At 38.1% G+C, this 12,670-nt stretch overlaps 1 protein-coding gene across 1 annotated transcript; it reads left to right on the top strand.

The window, feature by feature from the left end:
• The first annotated feature begins 1,880 nt into the window (after nucleotides 1–1,880).
• LOC118857648 (trace amine-associated receptor 8b-like) lies at nucleotides 1,881–2,933 on the top strand. Its single transcript, XM_036768248.1, has one exon. It carries the CDS (start codon nucleotides 1,890–1,892, stop codon nucleotides 2,931–2,933), a length of 1,044 nt encoding a protein of 347 aa, XP_036624143.1. The 5' UTR covers nucleotides 1,881–1,889.
• Nucleotides 2,934–12,670: the final 9,737 nt, after the last annotated feature.

Genomic DNA, 12,670 nt, shown 5'->3' with positions numbered 1-12,670 from the left:
AAATGGGGATTGTAAAGCACATTGCAAACTTTAAAGTGCCAAATAAATTTTAATTATATTATTTATATCTAGTTCTATGCTTACATAGAATGCAATATACATTAATATATTTAGTTATTCTATTATTGGGCCTCAGACATATGTATATTCTTCTTCACTACCAAGCTTAATTTCCTATGATTCTGTGAATCAAAACTCCCTTCCCTGATCATCTTTTTCTGTTCGAATTTAAGATTCTTGAGGACAGTTACTACCTAACTTTAGTACACAGTAAGAGCTTAATTTTTCTTTCATTTATTCATCAGTTCCTTGTCAGGAAAATTGCACAAGTCTGGCCATCTTCGTTCCAGTTATTTTGTTCCATTGATCAGAAATTGTTTTTACTGATAGTTTTTTTACATTACACTTATAGATTACTCCTACTTTATAAGAAGTCCTTTATAACAAAGTAATATAGTTAAGTAAAATTAATGTAATTAATTTCATTTAATGAAAATAAAATTAATAATGCAGCAATCTTATCTAAAAGTGTATGTAGGATTTCAAATAGGTAGCACCCTCCCACCTCTGTCTTAAAATTAAATCCATTTTCCCTTCCTCCCACTGGAAAAAGAACAAAATAGTTCTTTTAATAAATAGGCAAGCATAGTCATGCAAAACAAATTCCCTCAATAGATGTATACAAACATATCCATTTCATTGTGTGTGTATGTGCGTATGTGTGTTTATATCTATATATTGGACAGGCAGGTGGCAGAGTTGATAGAGGTCAAATCTGGCCTTAGACATTCACTAGCTATGTGACCCCAGGTAATTCACTTAACCCTGTTTGCCTCAGCTCCTCATCTGTAAATAATGAGTTGGAGAAAGGAACGGCAAACCACTCTAGTGTGTTGACCAAGAAAATCACAAATGGGGTCACAAAGAGCATGACTGAAAACATTTGAAGAACAATAACAAATATCTGTATATAGACCTACTTATACATATGCCTATGTCTCATTCTCCACCGTAAATCTGCAAGTTTATGGAAACTCCTGGACGAAAATTTCACAAGGAAGGTACAGATTACCTAAGGTCTACATTGGAAGCACTCACAACATTAAAATCCTGGATATCAAAGTATGAATTGTTATTGCTATTGTGACCTCTGGGGTCCATCTTTTCCACTTGTTTGTAGTTAATAGAACAGTTAAAGAGACTGATATTGGCAGACATAATCTTTGGAGACTGTCAGGAATTACATTTTAATATGCTTCAAACACCATAGACAATACAAATCACTGTAGTTTATACCAGTCAAGTCATTGAGGGCCAAGACACAGGAAAACTATCAGAAGTCTCTGGCCTCAAATAATAAACACTTGTCTTCACAATAACTATCTATCTAATGATTACTGGAGGAGGAAAAAGTAATCTATTCTCACAGTTCACACCATATACTACTGGGATTGCCTCTAAGGGCTTTCAGGGGTGAGGTTTCTTTGGCTGACTTCCTCAGAGCTCAGGGGGTTTGGGGTATAACTTGGATCTGACATCATGGGGGAGCAGATGTTAATAAAAGATACCCCTTGAAATGAGTAACATCACAATTTATAGCTGTTTCCTTAAGGCAGTTTCTCAGAGGTACAGACCAACGGATCAAAAGCAACTTTCTCAAATATCCAGGTCAAAACTAATTACTTGCTTTCTTTTTGCTCAGTTACTTATGTTACTTTCCGAGCCAAATCAACTTCTGGCTCTATAAGATAATTGGGAATTAAACTGGGAAAAGTTTATAATGCTTTGAAGGTAAAACTGATATCTCTTGTATGAACATCAACTTAATGTAATATTTTCTTATAAAACCATTTCAATGGTAAGCTTTACAAGGTTCAGAGAGAAGAATCATGAGCAGCAACAGTGGGTCCCAGCCTGCAGCAGTGCAGCTCTGCTATGAGAACATCAATGGGTCCTGCATTCAGACTCCCTACTCCCCAGGACCCCGAGTCATCCTCTACTGGGCCTTTGGCTCTGGGGTTCTGCTGGCTGTCTTGGGAAACCTCTTGGTCATAATTTCAATCCTTCACTTCAAGCAGCTGCACTCTCCAGCCAATTTTCTTATTGCCTCCTTGGCTTGTGCTGACTTTTTGGTGGGAGCCACTGTGATGCCCTTCAGCATGGTGAGGTCAGTGGAGAGCTGCTGGTATTTTGGGGAGAGTTACTGTAAACTGCATACCACTTTTGATGTGGCATTTTGTTATACTTCTGTCCTTCACTTGTGCTTCATCTCTATTGATAGATATATTGCTGTTACAGATCCTCTAGTCTATCCAACCAAATTTACCCTCTCTGTCTCTGGGCTATGTATTTCTCTCTCCTGGACCATCACTATGTCTTACAGTGGTTCTGTTTTTTACACAGGTGTCAATGATGATGGGCTGGAGGAGTTAGTAAGTGCCCTCACCTGTGTGGGAGGTTGTCAGCTTGCTGTGAATCAAAACTGGATCATAATAGATTTTTTGTTGTTTTTCATACCCAGTCTGGTTATGATTATTCTTTACTCTAAGATTTTTCTTGTAGCTAAATTCCAGGCTAGAAAGATTGAAAACACAAGTAATAAAGGGGAATCTTCGTCCTTGGAGACTTACAAATCTAGAGTGTCCAAGAGGGAGAGAAAAGCAGCAAAAACACTGGGCATTGCTGTGATTGCATTTCTAATTTCATGGTTACCCTACTCACTTGACTCATTAATTGGTGCTTTCCTTGGCTTCACCACCCCTGCCTATGTCTACGAGATTTGCTGTTGGTTTGCTTATTGCAACTCAGCTGTGAATCCCCTGATTTATGCTTTCTTTTACCCTTGGTTTAGGAAAGCTATAAAACTCATTGTCACTGGCAAAGTCTTACAGAATGGCTCTTCAGCCATGAATTTGTTTTCTGAACATGAATAAAGGTTAGAATGAGGAATCTGACTATGCATTTCTACTGATATTTATAATTTTATGAAATATTCTCTTTTATTAATTCAGAATTGACAAATGACAGATACCAAATGTAATAAATTAGCAATACTTTCTGCAAGAGGTGAAAAAGAACCATTCTTTCCTTTAGTCCAGGTCATAATGCTTTTCAGAGTTTTGGCAGTTATATGTCTCTTTGACTTTACTATAAAAAATTCCTAAAAGATATCACAAAGGATTAATATTAGTGCCTCAGCTCTAAACAGCACCTTGGCTTATTGGGTCTCTCTCTCACTTACATCTTTCACTCCACTACTCTTTTTTCCCCTGATATGCATTCTTAAGCCATTCTTCTCTACTTCATTTTCTGTCTCCAAAATTTCCCAGGATCCTGTGAAATGTCCCAGCTCTTTCTATCCTGTCCGTCCCTATTTGTTCAATTTCCATTTCTGTGCACTGGTTCCTACTTGTCCCTGTCTGTCCACAGAGATTGACAGCCTCTGGGAAGAGCCTTATTCTCTCTCACCACCTAAGGAAAAAGCACCATTTAACATTTCCCTGTGATATTACTCAAGCAGCACCCTGAGTAGCACAATTTTTATTGGGTGCTGAGTTAGACCCAGGTCCAGTGTGTGATGCGTGGGGGATAATTTTCTAATATTGATTGTCTTACTGATACTATTTCTGCTCTCTAGCTGGTATATCAATACGCTCATCACCAACTTCACTAACACAGTGGTTGGGAATTGCCTGATAACTCTTTTCCCTACACTCTGAAAATCCTGTGTTCTGCTGATGCTGCCCTGAGCCACTTTCACCAACTCATTCACAAAATATCTTGGCTGATTGTATGGCACTAGAGTCTTTCCTTTTCATGTAATAAAACTGAACTGCAACTGATTACTGATGCTTTTTTTGTTTATATGATTGTAAATTATTAAAGAGTTTTTCTTGGTTTTGCTTCAGCAAGTCTTAAGATTCTTTGAGTATTTTCACTCAAGAAGTCCAAAGCACCTAATATTTACATGATACCATTCAACACCTTGAGTGATACACAGATATATAATATATAGACCCTTGCCTATATTTAAAGGTAGAGGACATAGGAAATGTGCACAAGACAAGTTAAAAAACCATGCAGGAAAGAAGAATTCATTTGCCAACTCTCCCCATGGCATATTAAATACCCCTTTGCAGAAGAAAATGTCATGTGACCTTGTTTAATTAAGTATGTATCCTATAGATTACAACTCCTCTCTGACAAAGGTTGAATACCTGCACCAAAAAAAGTTTTCCTGTAATTATATGTAGTACTGTATTGACTCATTAAGTTCACAGATTTTAGAATATTTTATCAAAACTGAAAATGGAAGTTCACAAGCTTTGCAAATTACCTAAGTTCCTTTTGTAATTGTTGGTTGGCATGTAGAAAAGTCAGTGTTTGGGCAAATCTCTGAATAGGCTGGTAGCTCCCCTACATCCAGACTGGTGGCCCCCTCAAACCTCTAGTCCCCATGACTTCATTCAACAACCCCTAGCAGGAAGCCCATATAGATGTGATACTGTGGCTCAATAAAATTTTGTTATTAATGACAATGAAAAGATATTAATTCAATTGTAAATTTAACAAACATTTCTTTTAAAAAACTACTCATTTGATCAGTACTGTGTCAGAATCTGGAGATACAAAAATTAGACAGATATATGGATATTGACATATATAAGGCAGCTAGGTGGTATAGTAGAGAGAGTATCTGGCCTAGAGTCAGGAAGACCTGCGTTGAAATCCAGCCTCAGACACTTACTTGTGTGACCCTGAGCAGCCATGCCCTGTTTGCCTCAGTTTCTTCATCTGTAAATGAGCTGGAGAAGTAAATGGTAAACCACTCCAGTATCTTTGCCAAGGAAACCCCAAATGGGGTCATGAAGAGACAGAAACAACTGAGCAACAATAAGAGAAACATATAAATACATATACATGATGTGTTTTATAATCTACCTGGGAAGAAGCTACGTATACCAATAACTATAACACAAAGAAGAATGAAATAAGTGCAAACAAGGAGACCAGATAAAAAGCTATGAGAATAACATAACCAATTTAGGTCTTGCAGATCATGTAGTCCAACACTCATATTTTATGGAGGTAGAAACTGAGGCTGGGAGAGGTCCGGTGATTCCCCAGTGTCTTTACATGGCTACTAAAGGCCTGAGGCAGAATTAGGAACCAAATCTTCCTAAGTCCAAGTCCAATGCTCTATCCACTATACCAGGTTACCTTTCTAGTTTGGCCAAGGGTTGGAGGGCATCGAGATTGCTCTCACCCAGGAAGGTGGGAAGAGGAAGTCTGGAATTACTTGAAGGATAAAATGGTGCTTGAATTAAGTCTTGAAGGAAAGTACTTCAATAGATTGAGGAGGGGGGAACATACATTACAAGAAAAACTGGGTAAAATGAGCAAAGGCATGAAAATGTGAGAAGTGAGGATGGGACAGAAATTGGTCAGAGGCAATAGCAAAAAACCCTGCACTGGGATTCAGAGGATATAGGTTCAAACCTTGCCTCATTCATGATCTGTGTGAACAAGTCATTAGAGTTTTCTAGGCCTTATTTTCTTCACCTGTAAACAGATAACCCCTGAGGTCCTATCTACCCCTAAATCTCTGATCCTATGATTAAATGTACTGGTTTAACTTAGAATGCAGTCTGCAGAGGTGAATGATATGAGACAAGGATAGAAATGTCCATTGGTGTCAGACTGTAGAGGGCCTTCGATATCAGGCTCTGGAATTGTGTGGTAAGTTAGGGGGAGCCACTGAGGGTATTTGAGTGAAGGAGAGACATAAGAAAGATATCTCCACATATCTCACAAAAGTATCCTCATTATTCACTCTACCATGAATGGAGTTCAGGCTCTCATAAACCTTTGATCAGATTACTGCAAACGTTTCTTACATGATTTCCTTGCTTGACAGTGCTCCCTACTCCAATCTGTCCCTCACACAGCTTCAGATGTTATTTCCCTTAGAGAACAGCTCTGACTATGTGAAATATATTCCAGTAGTTCCCTATTATCTCTAGGATCAAATATAACCTCTTTTCATATGTAAAACTAGTGTCTGGGTTAAAAAACACCCCAAGGTTACAGTTTTAACTATCTATTGCTGTATCCCCAAATAGATCAAAGAAAGAGCAAAATAATTTATATGTACAAAATATTTATAGTAGCTATTTTTGTCATGTTAAAGAACTTGAAATTAATGGGTTGCCCATAAACTGGGGAAAAGGATGAACAAGTTATGTTACATAAGTGTGATGAAATACCAGTGGCATGCTATAAACACATCATGAAGGGAACCGTTTCAGAGAAGCATTAGAAGACTTGCATGAACTGATGCAGAATGAACAGAACCAGAAGAAAAATTTATACAATGACATTATAAAGACAAATAACTCAAAAAGACTTAGAAACTGAACAACGCAATATGATTCCAAAAGACTCATGATTCTTCTGACAAAGAAGTGAACTCATGGTGCTGACTGAGACTTTTTTTGTATATGATAAATGCAGAATTATGTTTTACTGATGATTTTATTGACAAACAGTACTCCCTTGAGGGATGCATTATGGAAAGATTCATACCTGATTTACATTTGTCCCCTGGATGCCTTTTTTATTTCCTTACACCACTTCTTGGGAGGACTACTAGGACTACAGTTAGAAACAGAATTGTTCCTCAGGACCCTGAAGTGGTGGTGGAATTGGAGCACTGGGCATCCTACTTCCCCAATGCAGAAAAAGACAATCATTTCCTTACAGCACACCCTAAGAACTCCTAGACCTTTCCATCCACTCTGATGATGAATCCTAAGGACTGCAAGCCTCTCCATCCTCTGTACAACTGAACTCTCCTTTATTGTCTTGGAGCTTTTCAAGACTGGAGACTTTCATAATTTATTATTAATATTCCTAGAATTTAGCATAGTGCTTGACACATAAAGCCTAACAATCTGAAATTCAACATGTCCAAATCAAAATTAATTTTCTTTGCCCTCAAAACCACCCTTCTTCTGAACTTACTTATTTCTGTAAAGAGTACTATCAGATAGGTTTGCAAAACCGAAATCATCCCTAATTCTTCACTTTATCTCACTTTACAGATCTAATCTTTTGGCAAGTCTAGTTGGTTTTACTATCCCAAGATATCTCACATCTATCCCTCTGTTTTCAAACATGAGGCCCCCACTCATGTTTAGGTCCTTTTCACTATTAACCTGTATTATTGCAACGGCCTTCAAATTGGCCTCCCTTCCTCAAGTTTCTTGTTTCAAATTCATCCTCCACAAAATTTCCAAAGACTGTTAAGGTGACATTCCTAAGGTACTACATCACTTCACTTCTCAATAGACTTCATTTATTCCGTATTATCTCCAGGATCAAATACGAATTCCTCTGTTTGATATTGAAGGTTCTTCACATGTTGACTTGAGTCTCTCTTTGTAGGCATATTATGTATTACTCACTTTCATGTTCTCTAACATCAACCAGGGCTTACCCACAAAATTCCATCCACACAATGCCTTTGTGCAGACTGTCCCCCAACCCTGGAATGCATTTCTTTATCACCTCTGCCTCTTAGAATGCTTAGCATCTTTCAAAGCTCACCTCCAGTGCCTCCTTATAGGGGGGTGCTATCCTTATCCCCCAAATTGTTCAAAGAATCCTAAAACTCGAGCCAAAAATTACCTCAGAGTTCACCTATTTGAAACCTCCCTCCCTCCCCCTCTCTCTCTTTCTCTCTCTTAACAAATGAAAAAATAAAGGCACAGAAATTTATCAATTAGCCAAGAGTCACAAAAGTTCTAATAACAGAGACTTGAACCTAGGTTCTTTGACACTACAATCAGCATTTTTCTGCCTCTCTCCTCAATATTATGTTGTTTTTATATTGTAAGCATTTTTAATACTCTTGTATGTGCACATGTTGTTTTCCTGGGTAGAATATAAGCTCCTTGAGAGTAGTGAATATTTTCATTTTTATCTATTTATCCTTAGAACCTGGCACATGGTAGGTGCTTAATAAATACTTGTCAATAGATTATTTCATCATCAGAAACTTATTTATCTAAAAAACATTAGCCTTTGTTTCAGGGTGAGGCTTAATTTTATTAAAAATACCAAACAATTTCACAAAGGCAATCTTGCATATCCTATTCATATTTAATCATAGGACCAATTCTTTGTTTATCCATAGTGATTACCCAATGCATGTGCACACACATGCACATGCATATACACAAATACACACACACATGAACCAGTTCAATTTTTTTGTCTGTTCACCTACATAAATTAAGCTGATCAATAAGTACTCTTTATCTGCTTTTTATTGTTAGACTGAAATGTTTCTGCATAAATATAAATCTCATTCAGGTCTCCTGAATATTTCTGGTCTTTGTGTAGTTATCATACTGTCACCAACAAATAGGACCACTTGGAAGACTTCATCATCTTTAGGGCATTGATCTTCCATTTGAACTCTGCACTAGACATCATCCATATTGGAGCAAAAAATCTTTGGTGAATATATATTCATGTGTTTTATGTCTTCCTTGGTCTTAATGAGGGCCATTGAACAAAAGAATCTCTTGTGATTTTAACATATGTATGGGAGTTACCCAGTTGGAGGAAAGACTTTAAGGTGTCATTTTGTTCAACAAAATAAAATGTTTATTTTTGCAAAGTAGAAGCTTGTATTCTCTTCATGTTCATACAGGTGTATGACTTCAAGACATGACCTGCTATGGAATGTCATTTACAACAGGTTGCCTATTTTTCTATATTACTTTATCAAGAATGACCTGTCATGAAGTGTGCGATTAACAAATACTTGTTAATTGATTGGTGTGCATAAATTATTCTAATAAATATTTCATAGAGATTACAAAGGATGTATGTAACTCAATAGTTATTGATGTTTTCTCAATTTCATTTTTAATAGGGTCTGATTTTTTAAATCTCCCAAATTTTAGAGATTACATGTCCTCCAGAAATAATCTCCTAACTGTATAATTGGTTTAATCTGGATGTTCTTCTCACCTATATTTTCTTTATTGCTATTTGAAAAATATCCTTAGGTGAAAAAAAATCAAATTAAATCAAGATTGTGATGTTAGAGGACAAATATGGTGACTCTGCTCTCAGTTATGAGCCCATAGAAATCTTGACAGCTCTTTTCCAATTTTTTGCTTGTTTTTTGGTCCCCCTCCCAGTTTCCTTTGTCAACACCCTTAGGAAGAACTGCCTAAATTAAGCCACCTGCCAATTTTCTGTAAATTCCTTCCTTCCCTGCTTCTTGCTGTCTTATAAAGCAATACTGCCCCATAATCTTTCATTTCCCCTTCCAAAGGATTTTAGAAGGATGATGATAGAAAACTATTATTGTCATCGGTCCACAAGCATTTATTAAAAACTGCATCCCAGGTATTACCAAAATGTGCCATAGATACAGAGATAAAAATGAAATAGTCTCTGCCCTCAGGAGTGTTCTATTCTATCCAGGGACACAACATGCACATAAATAAATATATAGGAAATAACTACAAGGTAATTTAGAGGGGAAGGCACCCACAGCTGAGGGGCACTGGAAAGGCTTTAAGTAGAAAGTGGCACTTGAACTAAATTTGAAAGGAAACAGGGGCATTCTTAGTGACAGAGGTGAGGAATGACTACCTTTCAAGCATGGAAGATAGCTAATGCTAAGGCAAAGAGACAAGAGATACAGCATGAATGTAAGGGAACAAGATAGTCCATTTTATTTAAATCATAGAGTACTAATAGAGTAGAAATAAAGAAAGCTAGAAAGGTAATTTGGATGTAGGTTGTAAACAAATGTGAAAATATAGTCTCAGGAGTTCTTATTTGCCCGGTGAGGTAACGGTGAGTAGGAAGTGACATGATCAGACCTGTGCTTTAGGAAAATCATGTTAATAGCTTGTGGAAAATGGATTGGAGAAAGGAAAGTCTTGAATCAAGGAGAGCAATTTGGAGCCTATTACAATAATAGGCAAGAGATGATGAGGGTTATGATATTGCCAAGGTTGGGTGTGGGGGAGTTGAGGATATCTTCTTACAGGTCCAGAGTGGCCCCAGAAGCCTGGATACACCCATCCAAGTAAACTAGTGTCATAGCTGTATGAATAGAGAGCCGGGGACAAATTGAGAGATGGCGAAGTTGAAGAAACAGAAAGATGATAATATCAACTCATTGAATATGTGGGATGAGTGAGAGTGAAGAGGTGAAAATAATTCTGAGGTTCACAGTGCCTGGTATATAATAGGTGCTTAATAAATGTTTATTGATAAATTGAGGTTGTAAACCTAGGTGACTAGAAGGAGAACAATGCTTTCAATAGCCATAGGAAAATTCAGAGGATAGTGTGCTAAAGATGAAGGACAGTGAAGGCTGTTTTAAACATGCTCAATTTGAGATGCATAGGCAACATCTAGTTTATGTGTTTGTTCTTAGTCATGTAGCTCCTTGCTAGGATCAAAGCTTTACAGCCCAGCTCTTCTGTTGCAGGGGGAGGCAATGATTGATGTGGTTGGAAAGGCTATAGAGCTGAATAGCTGTGTGACCCTGGATAAGTGCTTGGCAAACCTTCAAGCACTATGAAAGTGCTAGGTATTATTATTTGTGTTATGAGGCATAACATCTTGTTTACTTTTCAAGATTTCATGAGTCATCCCTGCTTCTGGGGAGGCATAGCCCCATTTATCAGCAGAAAATATCCCACCCCTGCCAAATTTACCACATTCAATTCATTAACTGAGAATAATAATTCCTTAAAGTGGAGCTATACTACTGCTGCTGCTGCTACTACTACCACTACTACTACTACTATTACCACTCCTACTACTGATCAGCTAGCTTTTGTATAGTGAGTTACAAATATTATTTTATCTTCACAACAATGCTGGGAGATAGATACTATTAATAGCTCTATTTTACAGACTGAAGTAGACAGTGGTTAAAAGACTTTCCTAGTCACAGAGTAATTAAGGGACAAGATTTGAACTCAGGTCTTCCTGCATCCACATCCAGTAATCTATCAGTTACATACATCTGGCTGCGTCTCCCTTCGAAGGTAGGAGCAGAGGTCCTACCTTGGATCCTAGAAATGGAATGCATGACAAGGAACATGTGACCTGATTTGACTGAAAGAAGTAAGCCTGGCTTCAGTCATTAAGTCAGTCAGTCAATAAGTATTTATTAAGTACCTACTTCAGAGAGGTTTTCTTTCTTGTGATTTGATTTCTTTTCTTTTCCCTTCCCTTCCATCTGGCTTACACAATTATTGCAGTACTGTTAGGAGTCAGTTAGAAGAAGTGGCTTTTTCCCTTTCCAATAGTTGAAGGTGTCAGCTGTCAGCTATGATATTGCCAAGAGTGGGTGAGAAGGAGGTGAGAAGACCTCACTATAGGTCTAGAGTGTCCCCAGCAGCCTGGATACATCCATCCAGCACCATTGCTTCAGTGGTGGTATTTGAAATAAAAATAGGCTGACAAGACAAGTTCATGCCCCTACTGGGTATTAGAATAACAAAAGAAAATGACCTGGCGCTATAAATGTTGTATGTCCTGAGGCACCACTCACTTCCCAGTCAGATTGGACAATACCATTCTAGATGCATCCACTGTGACAATGCCAAGAAGACATTGATTTCCTCTGTATTGGGTCTGAGAAAGGTCTGTGCTACTTAGAAACTGTGCTCATTTTAATCAGGGGCTTTTTTATTCAGTCAGTTCCATTATCTGACTCTTCATGCCTCCATTTGAAGTTTTCTTGGCAAAGATACTGGAGTGGTTTGCCAGTTCTTTTTCCGGCTCATTTGACAGATGAGGAACTAAAGGAAACAGGGGTAAGTGACTTGCTCAGAGTCACACAGCTAATATGTGTCTAAGGACAGATTTGAACTCAGGAAGATGAGTCTTCCTGGCTCCAGGCCCAGCACTCTATTCACTGCACACCTAGCTGCCCAAATGATAGGAGCTTAGTATCTTCCTATTCATAATGTGAATTTTATAGCTATTAGGTTACTGTGCACATAGAGAAGGACAATCTACTTATTTATAATAAATGCAGAGAGAGGCAGCATGACTTAGTGGATTGAGGCTTGGTCTTGGAGTTAGAATCTTGACTTGGGGTCTTGGGATCTTCTCCTACCTCTGACACCTAATATACTTGTGATCAAGGTCAAGTCACATACCCTCTCAGTGCCCACAGCCAACTCTCAAGGATTATAAATGACAGACAAGTTACCAGCTGTCATTAGTGGAGGGAGTTTCCATACCATCAGTTGCCCACAGCAATGGAATACTAGGTAGGTGCAGTCCAGGGGTGTATAGGTTGTTCCAGGACTAGCACCTGTGGACTCAGGGCTTAACAATCCATTTTCAGGGCTGCTCATCCACCTTTGGTTTCCACCTGCCACCCAATTCTCACCTGTGGCTCTAAAAGCTGTAGCGTGCAAAGCCGACAAACCTGGGTAAAACTGTCTTGGCAGACAGGTTAACCAGGTAGAGGATAATCAACAGTCTCAAACCCCTCAGTGAGTTAGGGGTATGACTACCTCAAGCATGTGAAGACTCCTCACCCCTATCAGGAGAATATCACAAAGCTGAATAGTGGGATGACTTTTACGATTAAACACTCTCAGAAACTTTT

Source organism: Trichosurus vulpecula, chromosome 7, assembly GCF_011100635.1.
Source record: "Trichosurus vulpecula isolate mTriVul1 chromosome 7, mTriVul1.pri, whole genome shotgun sequence".
NCBI lineage: Eukaryota > Metazoa > Chordata > Mammalia > Diprotodontia > Phalangeridae > Trichosurus > Trichosurus vulpecula.
Note: the sequence above shows the minus strand (reverse complement) of the source record. Positions and strands in the feature narration are given on the sequence as shown.